A 24,544-nucleotide genomic window follows, 5' to 3' on the forward strand; every position below is an offset into this window, starting at 1 on the left:
CATAAACATTTTATGTTTGCTTTTAACTAGTTAGCTTCCCTAGTGAATCTAAAATATTATTTCCTTGTAGCTCAATTGTTCATAAACCCAATGATTGCACAGAATTAAGCATACCTGTCTTTTTGTTAAGCATTTACATTGTACCAAATATTTTTGTTCTGAATCTTAAACTCCTCGACAACAAGAGTAGCTTATCAATTAGGAGTAAATTCAGAAAACTCCAGGTAACTGCGGCTTAAGGTAGAAGTTGATTTCTCTCATGTTAGAAGTCTAGAGAAAGACAACGCTCATGGGTTCTGCAGCTATGGCTCTGTAGGTCTCAGTGCCAAGGATCCAGATCTTTTCTGTCTGGCTCTAGCATTCTTTTGCATGTGTCCTTGGAGTCCAAAATGTCTGTTTGAAATCACTCATTACATCTGCATTCCATGTGACAGAAAGGGAAGAGGGGGAGAGTATACCTTTTCACTGTTAAAAAGACTTGCTGAAGCTCCACGTCACTTTCACTTACATTGTTTTGGCCGGTCCTCAGTTACAGCCTCCCTGTCCTTCAGGTGGACATGTTGATGCTCCAAATGGATTCAGGGTACTTTTACTAAGTATGAGTAACACGTTAGACAGCCCACTAGCTCTACCACCGACTTTATTAAAGAGTAGGATTCTCATTCCTAGAACAAAACCCATTGAAATATGCCATGTTCCCTATAGGCATCTTTTTGTTTTGTTTTTATATATTTTCCTTAGAACTGTTAGCTGACAACCTGTGTATGACCCATCCCTTCTAATGGTGCCATAGATATTTCCCCTTTCTCTAGTTCGTATGTCCTTATTTATCATCCTCCTGTAGTTCTTTCATGACTCCCTACACTTCCACGGCTATGAAGGATAAAAAGAACCCTGAATTTAGTACCATGTTCCAGATGGGGTTGCCCGTTTGTGAGTACTAACTGCTGACCACTTGATAAAAGCATTTAAAGAGAATTGACAAAAGAATGATAAAACAAAGTAAGGATTTCCCAAAAGAGAAAAGCTGATGGGTAGTTTAGTAATCATTATCTGAAAGCAAACACCTTCTATTCCAAAGAGATAGGTAGGTTGGAGCAATTCTCCGAGAGTTAGCAGCCTTGAAATGGGAAGTTCAGGAAGAGCTTACACTAGCATCATTTCAGTGGCTTTGATAATAGTGATAAGAGCAGTTCTTTTTTGCAGCCTTACAGAATAGTCATTCTATGAGTGACTGATTTATTCATTGATAAAATGAACATTGGATGTCTAATAGACTCCATGTTAGGCACTGAGATTACAAGAGTGAACACCCATATGGTCTTGTCCTTCCCGGATTTCATAGGCTATTAAAGAAGAAAGACTCATATACAATAAATCAAAGTTTGTTATGCTAAGTTCTGTGTTTGAGCTAAAGGCTTAAGGATACAGGGAAGAGGGAAAAATACATCTTCGCTAAAGAGGTTTTTACAGAGGAGGGCATTTGAGCTGGACTCTGAAAGTTGAGTAGCAGTTCAAGTGAAGAGGTAGCCACAAGGTATTCTTTATAAGCAGGCAAAGGAAGAGAAAAGTCATAGAGGAGTGGTAGCATCTGGCAAGTTCAAGGACTGTTGGTTACTTTCTCATTTTACACGATTGCAATATAGAGTTTTTGGTACAGAGGGTACAGATAGACTTGGAAAAATAGGATGGACCATATTTTTTAAAATAATCTATAAATCAGGCTAAGGAATTCAGACTTTTATTGGTAGATAATAGTGATCCAGCAAAGGTTTTATCAGTGTAATTATATTTTAAAATCAAATCTGTATCTTACAGATATCTTGATAATTACATTGTGACAGATGGATTGGAGGGAGAAAAAGTTCAAAAGAAGACAAATTAGAAAGCTATTATAAATTCTCTTTCCTCTCCTTCTGATGTCAGAAATCTACACACAGGGTGCTTGCTATCATTCCTATGAATAGCTTCTCAGAATAATGTATTCAACCGGTTCTCCATCCAGTCATTTATTTTTCAAATATAAAATGATTATAAAAATACTATTTCAAAAAAAAAAATACTATTTCAGAGATGCCTGGGTGGCTCAGTGGGTTAAAGCCTCTGCCTTCGGCTCGGGTCATGATCCCAGGAACGTGGGATCAAGTCCCGCATTGGGCTCCCTGATCAGCAGGGAGCCTGCTTCCCTTCCTCTCTCTCTGCCTGCTTCTCTGCCTACATGTGATCTGTCTGTCAAATAAATAAATAAAATCTTTTTAAAAAAATACTTTTTCAGACTCCTGTCATTGCCATAAACAGGCCCATCTTACAGATAATGCCATCCAATAATGGAGGCTTATTTTCCGTTTACTATTTAATTTTCCCGGCAGATACCCACATCACCCTAAAGGCTATGTAATGGGGAAGGAGGAAATTGGTTGACTGAATGTGATCCATATAATCCTTCTGCTATGCTCTACATAGAGGCTCACCAGGAAGCCGTAATTTGCTCTAGGAAAAGGCTGAGAAAGCAGAAAGGAAGCTGGGGGTGGAGGGAGGAAGGATTGAGAGGGAAAAATAGAAGTGCTCTGTGGACTCTGAAGTGCAAAACATGTGTGTGGAATTACTATTATGTAGGTTGAGGCAGGCTTGGAATTCAAAAATAAGTAAGTTTGATGTGTTTAATTACAAGGTCAAGGTCCAAATTATATATAAATAAACATGTATTTCTTCATACATACATATTTCCCAAAGGAAATATGCTAAATTTTACTCAAAGTGGGACTAGAGTTGGGGTCAGGATTTTAAGAATCCACCTGTGTATAGTAACACAGAAAACACTGGAGGGCTGAGTTAGGGAAAAACAGACGTCACAGTGACACCAAGGCACAGGAGGTGGATGATCTAGAGCAGAAGAAAGATGCAGAGTTTAAACTCTTAAAAAAAATCAATAAAATAATATTTCTATTCATCTGTCTTAGAAACAGACTGTTCATAGGCAAGGCTGAAGCCCCTTTGAGGGTCCCTCAGTTCTAGCCTTTCTCCCCACACCCCATGTGAGTACTATCATGGGGTGGTGTGTCTTCTCTGAGAATACTTAGGTGGGGAGGAATCTGCCCATCGATAGAATGAGTTGGAAATGAGAGCCAAGTGCAAGACTGGTGGAAATCACTGCCATCCTACAGAAAGCACGACTTACACAAAGACTTTACATTTGACTTAAAAAGGGGTCTGAAGCCCGTATAATTGATGGAGAGGAGAGGTGTGAGTTTGTTTCCTTGCTTGTTGTAAGGATAATTCCATCCCAGGTCAGTTAGCCTCAAGTACACTGGGTCTAGTTTCTACCTTTACTGAAAGGCTTTCTCAGTTACATCTTTTGAGGGAGTGGGTATTTATATTATACCATCTGTCATTTGTCAGGAAATACACAAGTGAAAAGCCACCCATTCAGTTTCATTCATGGAACCTTTGCCCCAGGCTATTAATAACAGAGGGTTCTCCTATAAGTGAATTGCAAAAGAAAAATCACAGATGCTGTGTGTTTAAGCAAATACTCATTATTTCCTGGGAAATGTGCCCAGTTGAAAATAAACTCCAGGCCAGAAAATTAAAATCTGTGATCCAGATAAATGAAATCAATGAGTAGTGCTCTGAAATAACCATGAAGAAATTCCCCACATCTTGTTGCTGGGAAAAGAAATAGGTCTCAAAAAACAGAAAAAAACAAACCAATCCCCCCCCCAAAAAAATCCATTAGGTCATGGCTCTTGATAAATGGGCCACAGTGTATACAACCAAAATGTCTTGACTGGTTTAGCTATTTAAGGCTTGAAGTCTGTGCTTGTTCACCCTACCCATGTCAATCACAGAAAGGAAGAACAAGCTGTTTGTTAGAGTAGAAAAGAAAACAATATGGTAAAGGGTGAGATAAAAGAGTATTCCTAATACTAATTTCTAATTCATAAGCTCAGTTAATTAAACTATGTATGTTCATATTTCATATTTTTATCTGCCTGTCCAAGTTCCATTTACAGGGTCGAGAAGCTGTTCAGAATTTATTTTCTGTTGACATTTGCCAGGGTTGCGAAAGAGTGATAATCTTATGTTGCTCCCACATTGTTATGTTTTAAAGAAATAACTTCTTATGTTCACTATACTGAAATTAAAGATAATTCCTCAACAGCCTGGAGTCAAACAGAAGAGACTTGTGTCTGCATGAACAAACACTTATGTGACCAATGTAGAAAAATTTAAGTGAAGTAAAAAAAGCAAATCTAATAATCTAAACTATATGCTTTCAGTATAGCTTCATAAAAGCTGTATTTTGTTCACTTCTGGAGGACTAAAGAGCTAAGGTGAAATAAGAGTATTATGATACATTGGCAATCTAACCACCTAAGGGATGATCTCACTGAGAATTAAGGAAATACCCACAACGATGACTTCCTTTTTATAGTGAGTTTAAGAAAAAAACAGAAGAGTACATAGTAAAATATCAATTGCGAATATATATAATTTATATATAATATAAATTATAATATAAATATAATGCTTGACAGGCTGATGTGTATACATGGGGTTCCTGTGGGGCTAGCTGACCATGGGAAAGAGCAGGAAATGTGAGAGGAAGCAAGCAGAGAATTCTCAGCAGGTGGGTAAAGCGGGTCCAGGTTCATCTCCCTTTTGATACCGTGGCCCTTCTTTCTCCCTAAGATAGGCTGTGTCGCCAACCGCCATATGACCACAACACTTGATCCAAATGAACAAACGCCAGGCAAAGGGAAAAAGTGGGGTTAGGGACAGATACAGGAATGGCGAGGAAAGGCCATAGCTCATCTTGTTCTTAACCTTGCAGAGGACAGGGACTCAGCTGGTGGAGTGCAGGCTTATTTTAAGCTATCTTGGAGGTTTTAATTCTAGAGGAAAATGAGCCTCTTGGGGTTTTATATTGGTTTGGTACTGACCTAAACAAAGTGTATTGTGTGGAACTTTAGTTGTGTAGCTATTCAGTCCTTTTTTCATTTAATAAATATTTATTGAGTTCCTACTATGCACCAGGCACTATTCTAGGTGCTAAGATATAGTGATAAAACAAACTAACAAAAGCTCCTCTTTAAGAATGGCATCTTTTAATGGGAGAAGACAAATAATAAAATGAGTGTGTCAGTATATAGAAAGAGGTTATGATTTCTGTGGAGTTGGGAAAGAGGAAAGGAAGTGCTGGGAGCTTGGGCTGCCACAAACAGGCTGATCAAGGAAGGCTTCACTGGAGAAGGGAGCAGAAGAACAGAGACTTGAAAGAGGAAAGGGAGAGAGCAAACCATGTGGAGTCTGTGGAAAGAAACACTCTAGATAGAGGGGACAGAGCACACCGACCCTAGAGCAAAAACATGCGTCGGTGTCTGTAGGTCCAGGAAGGACGCAGTTGGGTGGAGTGCAGTGACAAGGGGAGAAAAAATAGGTAGGAGAGAGGACCAAAGAGCTCCAACTGCAAGGATAGAGTTCACATTAACTGAGGTGGGGAGGACCTTGGAAACAAAGGGATTGGGGCTTGTTGATTTTGATACTTGATATTTGTATTTGGGGGACTGTGAGAGATCCAGGTGGAGGTGACACATGGGCAGAAGGATATATTTAATGTTCAGGAGCAGGGACATGGCTATTGATATCAATGTGAGCCCTTTCAGCATATAGATGCTGTGTGAAGTCACAAGACTCTCTAGCATCCCCAAGGCAGAAAAAGAAACAACCCAAACTGATCCCAAAGCAACGAACATCCCCATCAGCAGGCCAGAGAGAAGGAACCACATTCATTAATCAAAGAACATCAGATAGTGAAGGAAGCAGCGTCATAGGACAGAATTAGGAATTATGAGTGGATGCTGTAAGGTACAGATATGGAGCACAATGTACAAGACAATAGTCTAACATCTGAAGCTGTCAGCAGTAGGAGGGCCTGCCTCTCTGGCTCAGAAATGGCCCCAGAGGCTGACTGACTTGTGTCTCGGGATTCGGGGCCATCAGGAAGGGAAAGGGATGAAGAGTTCTGCTCATCTCTGTATCACCCAGCAGATACATGGTCTGTGGCATTAAAAATATTACGTGGTCTGTCTATATGTTTTATATGTGTAAAACTGTGTTGAGGATTATGGCAAGCACTTAATTCAATCTAAGTTAACCAAATATATTCCAGCCCAAGAAGCCTTATAAAATTGAGTCCATAGAGATTGTCACCAACATCATCCTCCCACTTTTCATGTTCCTTTGGTTTAGAAGCAGTCTTTTAATGTGCTGGTCATCCTTGGCTTCTGGGTCCCCCACCATAAATCACTTCCTGTGCTTCCCTCTCTATGAGTGTAAGTGACAACTTCAGGAACAAAACCAGCCGTGCCAGAGAATTCAGAGCTGAGGACTCAGCTCTATTATTACACATGTGAGGGCGGAATGTAGGGGAGAAGCGGTCACAGGAAGGGTGACTGATGACAAGTGGGTAGGAGACTTGCTTAAAATGTATTCTTTGGGCCCTGAACACCCACAAAATGTTCCGTTTTAGAATGTTGTTGGAGAAAGGATATGCATAAAATGAAAATATTTCAAAAGAATTATTAGTGATAATTATCAGTGAGATTCATAGCTCCTTTAGAGAAAAACGTGGTATTTGCCATCCTTAACAGAGTTCAGAGTCCACATCCATCACTTTCTATCTGTATCTCCATATCCAGAAAAGATTCTTGTATGATGTTAATATTAGGATGAGTTGGGTTTATTTACTCACACTCCACCTCCTCACAAAAATGGAAAAGCAACTTTTCAACAGTTAATACATCTTTGTTGTTCCTGGGCCAGCATTCATCACATCTTTAAAGTGAGCAAGAGGCTCAGTCTGATTAAGATTTGGAACAAATAGTGATTACTCTAAGATGGGAGGGCTCTGTGGGATCATAGAAAAGTGAATTTCATAGAAATGGAACTTTCCCAGGGTAATAAAAATAGGTTGTGTTTATTTTCTCCTCTTCCGAAAGTACTTAGGTGTTCTCAGATATTTGATTTTCTCTTCAGGGTATTATTTAAAAAAATAAAAAATAAGGTGAGGAAAATAAACTGGCTATCACTCTTCACCCATTTATAAGATTTATATGAAGAGAAATACCACGTAATCCATGTGGCAAGGAAGACTTTTTTAAACAGTTTAAATGAAAAATATTAAGTGCAAGTTGGAGTGACTGATATTTGTGGTATAAAAGATCAAGAGCCCAGGAAAATGGAAGAGATGCTTTAGAACATATGTTATACCACTTGGGTTTCAAAGCATCCTTCAGACTTCTTTCTTGGTCTACACTAACAAGTCATAGATAACCAAAATGACAGAAGCCCCAAATGTCTCCTCAGTCCTTCTCAACCTTTCACACCATGGAACAGCAGTATGGAACTCTTCTGAGATTTACTGTAGTAAACTGACAAGGCTGCTCCTAGCCAGAGGCAACCCCTTCTGGAAACATTGCAACTGTTTACCAGTCTGATTCACACCTTCGTTAGAACACTTAGCAAACTGCACTAGGACATTGCCTGTCTTCTCTGCTGTCAAAGCATAAACTACACTTGACAGAGCTTAAAATTTTGTTCCCCGTTCTCACCAAATATATGTGACATTGTGACAAAGGACCACACGTGGTGCTCATGCTGAGGAAGGTACAATGTAGTCTGCCCAGCTGTGGGCACTGCTGCTGCCTATCAGAGGCAGCCCTGCCCGCGTTCTCCTCCGGGTTCCTAGCCACATTCAGAACAATAAGGGGAGAAATTTCCAAACACTGCTCTTCTGCTTCAGATAAATCCCTTTTTCTCCTCCTTCTACAGTGTTCACTCCTCAGAGGCAAAGTTTAGAGGGACTTCTAGATGCCTTGGACTTTTGTGGTCCCCAGAGAACTCTGGAATTCAAGACAAGCCTCTACAAGTGAAAAGCTATAGGAGTTTTCCCTCAGCTATAGGAGGGGGCCTAATGCTGCAAAGCCAGATTCTGGCTTTAAGATGAAATAGTTTTTCCCTCATATGTTGGGAATCACTAAAACAAAAGCATTGGAGAGAATTTAAAACATACAAACAAACAAAAGCCCTGACCTATTGGAATCTGTGGTCTGGCCTTGAGCTGCCTGGCAGGGACTCATCTCAGTAGGACCTGGCTTTGCACCTCCAGCCACACTGGCTGCCCCAATTCCTTAAGCCCCCTTGCTCCTGCCCACCACGAAGTCTGTGCCTGCATGCTTGCTCCAGCCAACCCACTTTCCACTGTCTTTGCTCACCCACTCCCTTTGCCCTCTAACTTCTCCCTCCACCCTCTCCCTTTGCCTGGCTCACTTCTCTAGCCCTTCACATCTCAGTTTAAACTTTGCTTTCTATACTCACCTTCTCTGATCTTTCTGAGCAGGTAGCCCTCTATTAGAAAGGCCCTCCAAGCACTTCCATTTACCACTTTGCATTTCTTCATGGGTTTTCTGGATCAATGTCTTCCTTCCCCACCCAACTGTAAGCTCCATGATGGCAAAGACTTGTCCTCTTGAACTCCCCATTACTACTCCAGCACTACCCAATGCAGTCCGTCATACAGCAGGTATTTAATAAATAGTTGATGATTTGTTTAATGAGTAAATGAATGAACATATGGACTTCATTCACATAGTGTCCCTTGGATTTGTCTTTCTCCAAACAGTCAACAGTAGTTGGAAAGAAGTCTTCGGGTACAGAATGTCACTCTGTAGTTTTAACTCAATAGGTCACGAAGGATTAACAAAATAAAGGTACAGTCAGTGACCAAAATCATCCCGATGGCTTTAGGAAAAGAGGGGAAACCTAGCATCAGTGGTCCCTATCAGTGTGCTGTAAGACATATCCCATGCTTTTTATGTAGGACCATTCCTAAAACTGGTTACAGTGGATTTATTTAAGAAAATGAAATTCACCCCAGCCTGTAGATGGACCCCCAGGAGCCCCAGTCTCTAAATGTTTTCATGGTACCATGATCTTATCAAAAAATCAGCACTCTTGAGATCTAAGTGGGATGTTGGTAAATAATTATCACTAAAGTTTGCATTTTTAATATGAATTTTATATTCCATTAAAATTGCTTTTTAAAACGTGAAGTCTGGTATCTTGGCAATTCTAAGACCATTTGCCAAAATCATTCTGTACTGGAGCTTAGAGTATGAAGTGTCCTGGGAGCTCTGTAGCATTTAGCGTTAATGAGCAATGACATGAAGGATAAAAGTTTAGGAAGTGGCAGAACTTGGACCCACTTAGAAGACAGCCAGAAAAATCAATAAAGGGTTATCAACTATTTTTAGAAAAGATGATTCTAAATTATTTTAAATACCTTTTTAAAAACTAGGTCACACCTTGAAATAATTTTCTCCCCTACTTTATTTTGTTTGTTTATTTGTTTGTTTGTTTGTTTTGGCAATGAGGTGAGAAAAGACCGGAAGGACCGTTGGGAGTGCTTATAGCTTTAAAAGGCACACTAGCTGATGTCTTTTCTTGAACTAAGTTGGAAGTAATCAACTATGTTTCACCTTAAGAAAATCACAAATTTATAGAATCCACCACAAGGATATTTGATATCTTGGAGACTTGTAGTACTGGTATGCTGAAGTCTGAAGTTTATTCTAGAAATCTTTGGCACTTAGAAAGGGTTCAGATACATTAAAAAAGTATGTTCTACTGGTCTTAAAGTCAAGGTCATGTTAATGAAAAAATATTTAAAGGTTAACTGTGAATGGGACCTGACTGAGTCTAGGTGCTTAGAGTTTGTTTCCCCTAAATTTTGAATTATGATTAGTAAATATTATAAATTCTTTTTTTTTTAAGATTTTTATTTATTTGTCAGATACAGAGGGAGAGAGAGTGAGCGAGCACAGGCAGACAGAGAGGCAGGCAGAGGCAGAGGGAGAAGCAGGCTCCCTGCCGAGCAAGGAGCCCGATGTGGGACTTGATCCCAGGACCCTGGGATCATGACCTGAGCCGAAGGCAGCTGCTCAACCAACTGAGCCACCCAGGCGTCCCTATAAATTCTTTTTAAGAGAAACTTATGATGAAGGGCAAAAACATTCTGTACTCCTTTTGTCTCAGTTAACCTCTTAAGGGAAAGTTTAGCTTTTCACACTAGAAGTTTGCCCACATTGCTGCCTAATAATGCTTTACAAGGTACTGACTTGCCTCTAGAGGTAAAGTTAGACCCAGTGCTAGGAAGGGTCAGATATTGCCACTTCGGATAAGAAACCCAGATGCCCCCTCCATAAAGTGGATTCAGAAAGAATTTTGTTCTGTGGTAATCACTTCGTTTGGAACCTTAGCCTGGGAGCTATAAAGAATGGCTAGTTTGAATACATTTTATTTCTTTTTGTTGTCTGGTTGCTGTTGCTAGAACTTCTAGCACTATGTTGAACAACAGTGGCAAGAGTGGGCATCCTTGTCATGTTCCTGATCTCCAAGGGAAAGCTGTGAGCTTTTCCCCATTGAGGATGATATTCGCTGTGAGTTTTTCATAGACAGATTTTATCAAGTTGATGGATGTTTCCTCTCTCCTGATACTTTGAAGAGTTTTAATCAGGAAGGGATGCTGTATTTTGTCAAATGCGTTTTCTGTATCAATTGAGAGGACTATGTGGTTCTTCTCTCTTCTCTTATTGATTTGTTCTATCACGTTGATTGATTTGCAAATGTTGACCCACCCTTGCATCCCGGGGATGAATCCCACCTGGTCATGATGGATAGTCTTTTTTTTTTTTTTAAGTATAATTTTTAATTTTTTATAAACATATATTTTTATCCCCAGGGGTACAGGTCTGTGAATCACCAGGTTTACACACTTCACAGCACTCACCAAAGCACATACCCTCCCCAGTGTCCATAATCCCACCCCCTTCTCCCAAACCCCCTCCCCCCAGCAACCCTCAGTTTGTTTTGTGAGATTAAGAGTCACTTATGGTTTGTCTCCCTCCCAATCCCATCTTGTTTCATTTATTCTTCTCGTACCCACTTAAGCCCCCATGTTGCAATGAGATATCACCTCACACCAGTCAGAATGGCTAAAATCAACAAGTCAGGAAATGACAGATGCTGGTGAGGATGCGGAGAAAGGGGAACCCTCCTACACTGTTGGTGGGAATGCAAGCTGGTGCAGCCACTCTGGAAAACAGCATGGAGGTTCCTCAAAATGTTGAAAATAGAACTGCCCTATGATCCAGCAATTGCACTATTGGGTATTTACCCTAAAGATACAAACGTAGTGATCCAAAGGGGCACATGCACCCGAATGTTTATAGCAGCAATGTCCACAATAGCCAAACTATGGAAAGAACCTAGATGTCCATTAACAGATGAATGGATAATCTTTTTAATGTACTGTTGGATCCTATTAGCTAGGATCTTGTTGAGAATCTTGGCTTCCATATTCATCAGGGATATTGGTCTGAAATTCTCCTTTTTGATGGGGCTTTTCCTGGTTTAGGGATCAGGGTAATGCTGGCTTCATAAGGAATAACATGGAGGACATTAGGAGAAGGAAAGGAAAAGTGAATTGGGGGAAATCGGAGGGGGAGACAAACCATGAGAGACTGTGAACTCTGAGAAACAGTTTTGGAGGGGAGAGGGGTGGGGCATGGGTGAGCCCGGTGGTGGGTATTAAGGAGGGCACGTGTTACATGGAGCACTGGGTGTGGTGCATAAACAATGAATCTTGGAACACTGAAAAAAAAAAAAAAAAGAATGGCCAGAAAAAGCCCCTGGCCTTTGCAACAGCGTGCTAATCTCTGAACAGCACAGAAGGGGAGGGCTCATTGCCCCCACAGGTCCATGCATGTAATAGGCACTCCCGCAGGAAGAATGTGGGAGTGCAGCAGGTTCTGGAAGTAAAGTGCAGGTCCTCTCTTCTTGTGTAAACTATCAGTAATGATTCCTCTACTGATAACAAGGTGGCTAGCAGCTTAAACCTCAGAGTAAACTTAGAAATCAGCTGATCCAACTCACTTAGATTTTAGAGTAAAAACAAGTCCCAGATTATGTCAAAGACTCTCCCCAACATATTTCTGCATGTTTAAATGTCCGTGTGGGACACGATAGCACTCCATGGACAGGAAGACTTGAGTGGGGAAGGACTAACAATAGTACCAAGTGTGCATGTGTTCTCCTGCCTGACTGGAAGACCTCAGCCCCATAGACAATGGCAGCTGCCCTCCTGACAGTGGTGGTCTAACCCGAGTTTCCTTTGAACTCTCATGAGCAAAGCATTTGCAAGTGGGAGTTCAGTGTTGGGGCCCAATGGAACCAGATATGGGACCAGATTGCCATGGAAAAGAAAAGCTAACCCAAAAGAACGAACAGTGTTGTCAATGAGTGTGCCTTTTCTTCATTATGCTAATTAAATCCTAAGAGGGAGAATTTCTAGGAATAATGTGTCTATAGATGAGAAGAACTTCTTAGCCCCTGATGCTATGCTTTAGAGGGTCCATCTTGCTGTGTGGCTGCTGGTATGTTACACTGCACACTCATTTCACTGTATGGGCTCTTCATCTCCTGTATTTTATGTAACACAACTTTTACAGGGAAGAGAAGATCCTGATTGCAAAAGGATAGGGAGATGCAGGGACAGTATGGGAAGCCGTCAGTGGAAAATCCACTGGGCTCCTTCTTCTAAGTTACATCCAAAGTCCCAGGAAAATAGCTTCCTTCCAGAGCTCACTTTAACAGTCTACCCTGAATATGACATGTCCAGCCTGTGTAGACAGGAATCCAGCTCCCTTGCTCTCCTGCTTCCAGCTGGAAGGAGGAATGTGGTGCCCGCATCCCCAAAGCCTCCCTTAGGGAGTCCTGAGCATTCATCAGTCAGCTCCTAGCTCGGGGACCCCACTGACATTTACAGCACTTCTGTTCAAAATAGAAAAAGGCCACTCTGAGCTACAGGTCTGAGCCTTTTTTTTTTTTTTTTCTTCCTTGTTAGGCAAACATAACACCTCCAATTCTCTGTGCAAACGATTGGCCCCACTTAACTCTCCATTTTCACAGCTCCAACATAAGTACCAACAGAAAAGATCTCATCATTCTATACTACAGGGCCCTTTCATGGCTGAGAAGACCTTCCACTTTCACAGTGAGCAGGGCTAATAGGAGCAGGTTCGTTGTGCACAGAGAAGACCCCTTCCTTCATGCATAATTCCAAACTGACTGGGGACAGCTGCGCTCAGGTGACCTACATGTAGTTCTCAGTGCTAGGGCATGTATCAGGGCCCCTTCCAACTCTTCTTCCAGCCTCCCAGCACTTGAGGCTTCTCAGTGCTTCCCACCCCATCCACCCTGCTCCCGGCCCTGCACACGGTCAGATATACACATGCATGGTTGTCCCTGCTCCGAGTAGATCTAGATCTCAAGGTAGAATCACTGTGCCTTTTCCCCCTTACTCTGCGGAACTTGTCTTTGTTTTCTGCCTACAAATCTCCTTTTGAAGAAAGGAATCTTTTACAGCAGATCTGTCTGGTTGGAACGATGCTTCAGTGTAGACTATCAAAGTTAATAGCTTTATATTTATGCACCCCAAACACAAAAAGACTTGACTTTTTCCCATTAAAATAGATGTTAAGAATTTGTAGTCTCATACTTTGGTTTGGGGGAACAAAATTGATTACAAAACTATTTCTGAACTTTCTGTTAATTAATTTCTTACCTGTTGCTTGTTTTCAGGATGTAAAATTTAAATTTAAAGTCGGATTTAACACAATATTCATTCTTTCTGCAGCACCTGAAATTCTTAGAGGCTGCGCCTATGGACCTGAGGTGGACATGTGGTCTGTAGGAATAATCACCTACATCTTGTAAGTGAAGAAAAGCAATCTCTATGGGTACTATTTGCCTTTGCTGTAATATTTCTTAAGTACTTAGAGGCCTCATAAAAAGCAAGATTACTTTAGACTTTTGTGATTTTCTACAGCATACTAAACGTAGTTAGTGGTAGACTTTTCTGAAAACAAGCATCGCATTTTCTTCTCTGATTTTCCTGGGGCCAGACTGTCTGTCCACGGCTTTTCTGCGCCTCATTCTGCAGGGCAATGGATAGCAGATTTGGGGAACAATTCCCTATTTGATGTTAAGAAGAAATGGGAAACTCAGGTCCATCTATTAAACTTGCCCTTGTTTTACTTATTTATGTCTCATCAAAATACAGTATGAATCCTTTTTAAAGGGCAAATGGCTCTTTAATCTCCTAAGCAATTCCAGACAGGGACATTTCTTGTCAGCAGTGTTTTTAATGCAGTTTGGCTATCAGTTTTGTTTTCTGTCTCTGTTAGGTCCTCAAGGACCTTGAGTTTAATACCCTAAACTCAGAGAAGCTGAATTTCTCTGATAAAAACCACACACACACACACACACACACACACAACCAAAACAACTAAATCTCACATTTTCTGGTTTCCCAAACTCCATTCCTGAGCTTCCGTCTACTAATAACCAAGGGGTTTCAGGCAGTTTGCCAAGGAGATGGTAGAAGAGCAGAGGAGCATGAAGGAAAGCAAGGAGTGAGGGTGTGTGAGAAGACTGCTGAAGAGCAGCCACAGAAGCAAGATATCCATGAGTTCCAGAGTTTAATTCAAAACAAGTAGCTTTGGCTGCCATTTGGAGGACACTGCACAGTTGCCTGTTGGAACCTGTAACATTCAGATCTACAAAGAGATTTTATAGGGTATAAAAAAAAAGTGTAGTTGCTGGGGGGAGGGGGGTTGGCAGAAGGGGGGTGGGGTTATGGACATTGGGGAGGGTATGTGCTTTGGTGAGTGCTGTGAAGTGTGTAAACCTGGCGATTCACAGACCTGTACCCCTGGGGATAAAAATATATGTTTATAAAAAATTAAAAATTAAAAAAAAAAAAAGTGTATTCATCGGGCAGGCAGGGTGGCTTCAACAACAGGCTTGTATTCATCACAGTTCCAGGCATTGGAAGTCTGAGGTCAGGGCGCCAGGAGGTCCAGTCCTGGGGAGAGCTCTCTTCCTGGCTTGCAGACATCTGCCTTCTTACTCTTTACCCACATGGCAGAGAAAAAAAATGTGAGCTCTTTGGCATCTCTTCTTTTAAGGACACTAATCCCATCATAAAGCTGCGCCCTGCCCCCCATGACCACATCAACCTTAGTTACCTCCCAAAGGCTTCATCTCCAAATAGCATCAGGTGAGGACTTCTCATCATAGGAATTTGAGGGAGACACAATTCAGTCCATAACAGAAAGAGGTTTTGGATTTTTTATTTGTTTGTTTAATTTAATAGCGATCTTAGAAAGTGCAGTGTCTAGGTGATAAGAGCTAGAAGGAAGGTAAGGAGGGTACCCTCAGACAAATTAGTAAACTCTGAGTTTATCTGGGTATATTCAGTCATCTGGAGCCAAGACAAAAAGGTTTAACAAGCAACCCAGTAAATAGCCATCTGCTATGATGTAATGTCAAAAGATAGATTCGGTATTGAATTCCTTGTGGATCCAAAATATACTAGAGCTTGAAAAGCATTTGGAGAGGTAGATAACCATGTTTTTTCTTATGAAAGGGCAAAACTGTTAGGTAATGTATTTGCCTTATTAAGTGCTTAATTCATTAAAATGAATTCCTGGGGGCACATCATAGAATTCCCATAGCTTACATTTGAGATCACTTTTAGTCTGGGAAGAAAATGTTGGCTCCTGAGTTAGGTAGGTGACATATCATACTTAATGACATTAAATGAAAAATTGCACTATGCAAATAACAAATCAGATTTGCCCCTAAAATGTTATTGTGCCCAACCAGTTGCAATTTCATGCTGAAATGTGATGGGGGGTGGGGGGTAAAGCATTAAGGATGTACAAGAACTTAGAGAGACGGAGAAATGACATCACATTCACCCTGAGAACCTGAAATATGGAATGAATAAAATTCCATGACGTGGTCACTGACCAGGGAAAATGAAGAGAAAAAAATATAATTGTTGGAGAAACATCTTATCAAAGCCCTGAAAATAATTTTAAAAGTCTTTCAAGGTTCTGGGGCTCCTGGGTGGCTCAGCTGGTTAAGCTTGATCTCAGCCGAGGTCTTGATCTCTGGGTCGTGAGTTCAGGGCTCACGCTGGGCTCCATGCTGGATAGGGAGCCTACTTTAAAAAAAAAAAAAAAAAAAGGTCAAGGTCCTTTCCCCTCGTTCACATAAGGTCACTAAGTTAATAGTTGTTGGCTCAAAGTCCACAGTGGTAGCTCTCAAATGAAAATACATTATCAGCGTTGCTTACAACTAATGTCCTTTAGTGTGGCCTCACTTCTGTCAGCTCCTAAGCCCAGGGTTGTTTAATCTGTAGTTTATTAACAACTGATGAAGTCCACCTGGCAAGGTTCACTGGGACACTTCTCCAAGATCGTGCCATTGGACCTATATATCTCCTTTACTATTATTAAAAGTTCCATAAGGCTATTTTGTGCTATGACCTTGCTATTTCTACGTATGACAATAGACTGGGAATGAAAGCCATTTTGTTGTTTCTCACAGAAATTCTGACCCCTCTACCTTTTACACCTAAACCCTTTGTACCTACAGACAAAAGCAACTACTATAATGCTCAGGTCAGAATCAGAATCAGTAACATCAAAGATTCAAACTCTCTCTTTCAGCTTTCAACACCACAGTTCTGCCTAGTGGCTTAAAGGTCCCCTTATTATACCTTCACTCTTCAGGCCTGTATAATCCTACTATCCTCCTAAACTATCATTATCTTTATTCAAATATTTCCATGTCTGAAGGCTTTTTGCATGGTGTATATGTGTGTATGTTGCTCTGTGTCACATTGCTTCTATTTTTGGCATTTCAGGCTGACATGATATGAGCTTCTTACTTCCATCACAGTGCACACATGCACAGGCATGTTTGAGAAGTGAGAATGGCATCTGAGTACCTTCTGAACTGTCATGTTTCTTTCTAGATTTCCAGAAGGAGAAACATGAGTTTTCTTAAACTAAGCCTAGAACATTGGCTAATTCCTCCACAACTAACCAAGAATAAGCTATACTTTTCTAGTGTTGTAGATGGCACAGGAATGGCCAAGTAAGGCTGAGCTACCTCCTTGTCGAGGTGTGGACATGGGCTCCTTTCTATCCTTATGTGGCAGCAGGATTCTCTGTGTAGACTGCTGCAGTGGACAGGGGGACTCAGCACTGCTAAACCCTGTCTTTTCCTGGCTGGCTCCGGAATATTTAAAAAAGACAAAGACTCTCCCAACAGGACGTTCCCTGAGCAAAGGATGTAAGAAAATGCTTCTGTCTAGAAACCCACTACATTAGAATACATTCAAACATTTCATGCTCTGCTCCAACCTGGCCAGCTTGAAGGAAGAATTTGAGAGAATGTTTTGGGGTTTTTTTTCGTGTTCATTCTCCACCCCACCCCCCATTTTTTTGTCCAGTACAACACATGCCCTGGTAGGGATTTCTTTTATATGGTCTCCTTTTGATCCCTAGTGATTTCAGAACCTGTATGTACCTGTCTGTAAACAGTGGAGGCTTTAGTGGGCCCCGAACAGCAATTCACTTTTTCTCTCTCCCTTTAGGATGCCAGAGATGATTCTCTAGTTCTCTTCTCCCACTTTCCCCATTCATTTGTAGGCTGACCCCCTACTAGAAAATGAAGGTGAACATGGGTCTTTAAGACAGAAGTGAGGGTCTCACGTGAGGCTGCGCTGACTCTAGCTACTCATCTCTGTTGGCCGTGTGTGTTTACTGTGTCAAGTTCTAAAAGACCATTTCCTGACAACAGTCTAACTTCCTGTCTTTGTTCACTCTGAAATTTAAACTGGAGTAGGATGGAAATCTAATATTTGACTCATTTCTGTGGAGGAGTTCAGTGAATAGGGCTGAGTAAAAATGACTGAAAAATCTTTTCTGTCTGTCTACCTCTTAATCTCTTTACCCTCAAAAACTCCTCTAATTCTTGGGTGCCTAGGTGGCTCAGTCAGTTAAGTGTCTGCTTTTGGCTCAGGTCATGACCCTGGGGTCCTGGGATGAAGCCCCAAGTCCTCAGGCTCCCTGCTCATTGGGGAGCCTGCTTCTCTTTCTCACTCTGCCCCTTCCCCTGTTCACGCTGTCTCTCTCACAAAAAGTCAATCAATCAACCAACCCTTTAAAATCTCAAAAAGAAAATCCTGATTCTTCCACTTCCTAATAAATTGGAATTCTAATCAATCTGTCTTCTTAATTCCTGGTTAAAAAAATTCCATAGCAAGTCATTAGCATGTAATGTTAGCTGTTATAATAATGTTAGCTATTATCTTTATTGTTGTTTTGTGTCATAATTATTGATGTTATTATAAACTCTTTGTAGAAATTATTTTTAATTTATTTTTTTCAGTGTTCCAAGATTTATTGTTTATGCACCACACCCAGTGCTCCATGCAATACCTGCCCTCCTTAATACTCACCACCAGGCTCTCCCAACCCCCAACCCCCTCCCCTCCAAAAACCTCAGTTTGTTTCTCAAAGTCCACAATCTCTCATGATTTGTTTCCCCCTCCGATTTCCCCCAACTCACTTCTCCTCTACTTCACCCAGTGTCCTCCTTTGTAGAAATTCTTAATCAGTTTGGTATCTGTTTTTACTTCCAGAGGACACGATTGTGTATTTATACAATCAAAAGTGATTTATAACAAGGCAGTTACATACTTGTACTACGTAGACTTGCAATCATAACAGAAAGCTTGGAAAGGGCAGTCTGGAATTTCTGCAAAAATTTGATGAAATATATTTAGGCTTCTAAAGACATTTTATTCTCTATCTTTTGTCCTTCTAGACTTTGTGGATTTGAACCATTCTATGATGAAAGAGGTGATCAGTTCATGTTCAGGAGAATTCTGAATTGTGAATACTACTTTATCTCCCCCTGGTGGGATGAAGTATCTCTAAATGCCAAGGACCTGGTAAGTGAGACCAAATCAAAATGAAGTAAAATCTTCACATTGTTCTTCTTTTTTATTTTTTTTTAAATTTTATTTATTTATTTGACACAGAGATCACAAGTAGGAGAGAGGCAGGCAGAGAGAGAGGGGGAAGCAGGCTCCCCGCTGAGCAGAGAGCTCAATGTGGGGCTCGATCCCAGGACCCTGAGATCATGACCTGAGCCAAAGGCAGAGGCCCAACCCACTGAGCCACAGGTGCCCCTTCACATTCATTTTTAACTAATTAATGGGCAGTGTCCTTTTTAAAATTTTCCCCTCTTAATAATTGCATTTTTAATAAAACAATGTACATAATATATTTTTCTTGTAGATAATGAAAAACAGATATGTTTAACTCATCACTTGCTGAATTATCACAATTAAAAATTACTGCATTGTTAATTAGTGAGATTTTACCACCTAGTCAATGTAAAACCTTGCTTTTGAAGTCAGTTGGACTGGGTAAATTCAGGCATAATTTGGAATTCCATTTTAATATGGCTTGCCTAGATTACCTAGATTTGATTATACAAACTTGCTGAAATATCCCAATAACAGCACAAGTCCCTTACATGCCTTGCTGGCATCATAAACAAGTTACACTCTACTGATAATTTATTTTGTTTGGTTTTTTGTTTGTGTTATTTGGGTCCTTGCTTAAGCTAATATTGAAGTTTATTTGCATAAAGGAATGACTTACATTCTGGGGAGATGGCCCACCTGTTCTAAAATAAAGGGTATACTAGCACAAGATGAAAGCAATAACCGTCATTCTTCTAGAGAAAAGCCACACAGAAATAGCTAAGAGTTGACTTTTGAACCACAGAAGGCTAGTAGCTCTCAAAGAGATCTTATCAGTCATTTAGTCTTCCCTTCATTTAAAGTTGAGGGTGCTGGGGGCACCTGGGTCACTCAGTCAGTTAAGGTCACTAAGCTGGCTCAGGTCATGATCTCAGGGTTCTGGGATTTAGCGCCACATCTTCAGGCTCCCTGCTCAGCTTGTGCTGTGCTCTCTCTCTCTTAAATAAATAAGTTAAAAAACAAACAAACAAAAAAACACAACCAGACTTGAGGGTGCTGAAACCCAGAGAGGTGAAATGATTGTCCAAAGTCACACAGCTTCCCAGCAGAATGAATGATCCAGGTTTCTAGGATCTTTTCTAAGAAAAGATCCTAGATGTTTGGAGGGTAAAGGAGAATTCTGAATTCTGCTCTTTTCCCTCCAAACATTTCTTTCTTCCCATCCATGTTCTTTCATGGAACAAACCCCTGTAGACCATGACTTTGCAGTACAGCCAGGCAGAGAGGCAATGTGTGCGATGTGTGGAGACATCCTCCCAACTTCCCCCTCAAGTCAGGCCCCACACTCCTAAACACCTCTTGAATCCACCCACTTCCCTCCACTCCACCACCACTGCCCCCGTCAGCCCTGGCCTCTCCTGCGGAACCACTGCCAGAACCTCCCCTGTGGCCCTCCTGCCTCCGTGGCAAGTTTAGGTACACTCTCCACACAGGATTCAGAGGAAGGGCCTAATAAATAAATCACCTCCTGTCACTCTCCTGCTTTGAGGCTCTTAGGATAAAATCCAAAATCTGTAATCAGATATACACAGCACCACCTGGTCAGGTTGAGAGTCCATTGCCCTGCCCATGCCGCCCATTTCACAACGCTGTCCTCTGGTGCACTTCACTCCAGGGCACCAGACCAACCCAACCCTCATCAGGACAGCTCAGGGTGTGGGCCACTACTCCTTCCTCTGCTTTGTACTGTTCTTCCCTCCTTCCTTCCTCCCTCTCCCTTCCCACCATCTCTCTTTCTCTCTCTCTCTTTCTGTCTCTCTCTCACACACACACACCCCTCTTGCATGGGTAAGTCTTATTTACAAGCCCTAGTTGCCATGTGACATCCTCCAGGTGGCCTTGTCTGCCTACCTTCAGCAGTTCCTCCTTCCCACAACTGCTTTGTTCCTTCTGCCACATTGTTCTATTGCCCACTAGCCTTCTCTTTAATGATGGTTGCGACTTATATTTACTTGTGGAAAGAGCTTCCTTAGCTAGATTTTAAGTTCTGGTAGAGGTCAAGGCATGTGTACCCAGATCTTAGTACCGTTTGGGCCTATAGTACAGACTCAATAGTTTGTTTGTTTTTTTTTTTTTTTTTTTTTTTTTAATGAAACGATGAATCAGGAAGTAGACCATGGATTTTTTAAGGTCTGACACACCTGGATTCAAGGACCCTCTTCCTTATAACCTAGAGGTGTGACCTGGGCCTTGTTATCTATTCTCTCTACTTTAGTTTTCTTTTCTAAGATTTTATTTCATTTATCTGACAGAGACAGCAGCACAGAGAACACAAGCAGGGGGAGTGGGAGAGGGAGAAGCAGGCTTCTCTCAGAGCAGGGAGCCTGATGCGGGGCTCGATTCCAGGATGCTGGGATCATGATCTGAGCCGAAGACAGAGGCTTAACAACTGAGCCACCCAGACTCCCCTAGTTTTCTGTTCTGGGATGATCCCAGTACCTTTCTCTAGATTGTTGGGAGACTTAGGGGCTATAATGCAGGTTAACTGACTACTACCAACTAACACCCTAACAGTTCTTTATGCAGCCTGCCTGCCTTGTCTTTTCATCGCCAATAAAACCGAAATGGGTAAGAGGGTTAGCTTTGATATTCCTTCATTCATCTAAATCCTACCTTTGGGCTAATAAGTTTGTAAAACTTATTAAAGGAATCCTGGAGTACCACTGATGTGTTCTTATCAGCAGCACCCACATCCATTCTGAAATCACCAGGGGAACAGTGCCCATGAGTGATGGGGTCAGGTTGTAAGGGGGCTGTAGGATCATGGCAAGGCTTTGGGGTTGAATCTTGGCAAGGTCACTGGGGCTCTCAGACCTTCAGTGAGTTTAACAGTTCAGCGCATTGATCTCTTCAAATGTAAAGATTAACACTGACAGATGGGAATTGGGGGGCACTTACTGACTTTCAGTAAATTCTTTGTATTTTCAGGAGGAGGAGGATGGTAATGATAAGGATGATTAGAAAATGGGAGGGAAAGATCTCATTGTGCATTGTTGTCAAGGATTAGTTACCATTTAAACAAACTTACTTGGAGAGTTTCCCACGGGTGACAGCTATGACTGCAATCAGATTTTTATTTACCGCCCTGCATTCCTTTTCCTTAATCACCTGTACCTCCCACCACCTCCTCTCAGATTTTTAGCCTAAGCAGCCTCACATCTCTGTCCTCTACAAACCCTCTCTACCCCCAATCCACATTTCTTTGCAACTTTTGCAGAAAAGAAGTAAGAGGAGAACCAGATATCTGTTCTTCATTTGATTTACTGCCTGGTTGCAGTAGCCTGCATTCAGTTCTTCTTAGCTGAACAGAGTTAGAAAAGACCTCGGGCCTTACATCCCCCCAAGCCCCCATTTGCCCCGTGGGCAGATGAAGGCCAGAGGGTGGACTGACCTTGGAGGCACTGTGGTGTTGCAGCCACAAAATGAGCTCTGAGGTAAGACCGATCTTGATTGGAATAGAACTTCCACCAGTTCCAAGCTATCTGGCCTCAGTTAAGGCAACAGAATCTTTCTGAACTTCCTTCCGTCCCTCATTTATGAATTAGAGCTACTAGTTCCAAGTTGATAAGGTTAGGGAAGAATTACACAAGTTTTTAAAGATTTTCATATGTATGTAAGAATGTATTTACAAAGGAATGAGGTGGAGAAAAGAAGATATAAGAAAAAGGCCTAGGAGAATGTTCACGGGCTCTCGATTCATATGTCGGTCTTTGTCCAGAGTTACAAAAGTGGGTAAGAGATGTAACGGGGGCTTGAACATGCCTCCTAACTTTAAGCAGTTTCTACCTCATTCCATGTCACCCTGTCTGAGCCCAGGGCCAGGGATTATTTTGTTGGTTGATCTTCCTGGCTGTTTATTATCTGCTCATTCTCAGAATGGTCTGCTATGGGTTAAATTTAGTACTTTAAACAAATCGTGTCCCTAAACCCCCGATAACACTTGGCCTATTCCTTCAAAACCTTCAAGATATTAGAATGAATTTTAGCATGGAATCATGGGATAAGCATAAAGACTGATACTATCCCTTTGTTACTACCTAATCCCCACAGATGGGGTACCTGGGTGGCTCATTCAGTTAAGCGTCTGCCTTTGGCTCAGGTCATGATACCAGAGTCTGGGATTGAGGTCTTCATCGGGCTCCCTGCTCAGCCGGTAGCCTTCTTCTCCCTCTGCCTGCTGCTCTCTCTCTCTTTCTCATAAATAAATAACATTTTTTTAAAAAATCCCAACAGAAAGCATGATGAATGCACGATTCCATCTCCATTGCTATTCATCCAAAGTTCTGAATTCTAAGTGGTGCTAAGTGCAGCCTAGAATTATTCAGATGCTGGCTCTTCTTCAAAGACCTTCCAGTCCACAGGCAACCAAGAACCTGTTTCTTTGACCTCTCTTGGAAGTTGCCTGCCTGCCTGGCCTCTCAGGTGGCACAAGCCACTGTCTCTCAGACCTCCTCAACCACTGCTCCCTGAAATTCTCCTCACAGTGACCACTGAAAAGCTTTCTTTTTTTTTTTTTTTTTTTTTAATGTATAGTTAGTGGTACTGCTAGGAAATTAGAGTAATTGAGAGGCAAGCCTGAGTCACCTTAAGAATCTCCCTAAGAAATGGTTCTTTATCATTTCAGGTCAGAAAACTAATTGTTCTGGATCCTAAGAAACGCCTGACTACCTTCCAAGCTCTCCAGCATCCATGGGTCACAGGTAAAGCTGCCAATTTTGTACACATGGATACTGCTCAAAAGAAGCTCCAAGAATTCAATGCCCGGCGCAAGCTCAAGGTAAGATAGGTTTTGTTTTGCTCTGTTTTGTTTTGTGTTTTTTCTTTGTTACTCTCTTTCTTAGCTTGAACTATTAAAGATAATTCCATTATTCTTCATCTAATAATATTATTCATCTCCTGTAGTACCAGGGAAAATCTTGCCTTGAAATCCCAGCAATACTTGTGTAAAGCCACTGACAGTCATGATATTCTCTCGTAAGAGTTCATTGTTAATAAAGGGAAATGCGTTGCAGGTTGAGAATTACTCATCAAATATATAATCACTGCTTCTCATTTAATTAAGACTGTACTGCTTCAACAGCATTGCTCAGGAAACTGATACTCATTTTAAAAGTTGCCTTCTTTCTAAATAAGTGGAAAATGGGAAACTTTTTAAAAAACTGTATCTTGTAATATAAAGAAATTCCCATACTTGATAAAATTAAAATACAATTGACCTTTGAACAATGCTGGGGTCAGGGGCACCAATTACTCAACACAGTTGATCTATGTATGACTTTTGACTCCCCAAACACCTAATCACTAATAGCCTACTGTTGACTGGAAGCCGTTACCAATAGCAGTCAACACATATTTTGGATATTATATATATTATGTGCTGTATTCTTACAATAACACCTAATTTTTTCTTAATGTTTTGGGTATTTCTAGGCTGCACACTTTGTAAGTTTTTTCAAATTGTTACAGATCTCCAAAAAATTTTTCAGTGTGTCTGTTGAAAAAATCTGCACA

The 24,544-nt window shown here is 41.2% G+C and overlaps 1 protein-coding gene across 6 annotated transcripts in view; it reads left to right on the forward strand.

Moving 5' to 3' along the window:
• Positions 1 to 24,544, forward strand: part of CAMK4 (calcium/calmodulin dependent protein kinase IV) — a 241,101-nt gene that overhangs the window by 197,427 nt on the left and 19,130 nt on the right. For all 6 annotated transcript variants that reach the window (XM_059175644.1, XM_059175645.1, XM_059175647.1 and 3 more), the window contains exons 9-11: positions 13,757 to 13,832; positions 18,808 to 18,934; positions 23,658 to 23,810. In XM_059175644.1, coding sequence (XP_059031627.1) covers positions 13,757 to 13,832; positions 18,808 to 18,934; positions 23,658 to 23,810 — 356 coding nt within the window. The remainder of the gene's footprint in view (positions 1 to 13,756; positions 13,833 to 18,807; positions 18,935 to 23,657; positions 23,811 to 24,544) is intronic.

This window comes from Mustela lutreola, chromosome 5 (assembly GCF_030435805.1).
Source record: "Mustela lutreola isolate mMusLut2 chromosome 5, mMusLut2.pri, whole genome shotgun sequence".
NCBI classification, from domain to species: Eukaryota; Metazoa; Chordata; class Mammalia; order Carnivora; family Mustelidae; genus Mustela; species Mustela lutreola.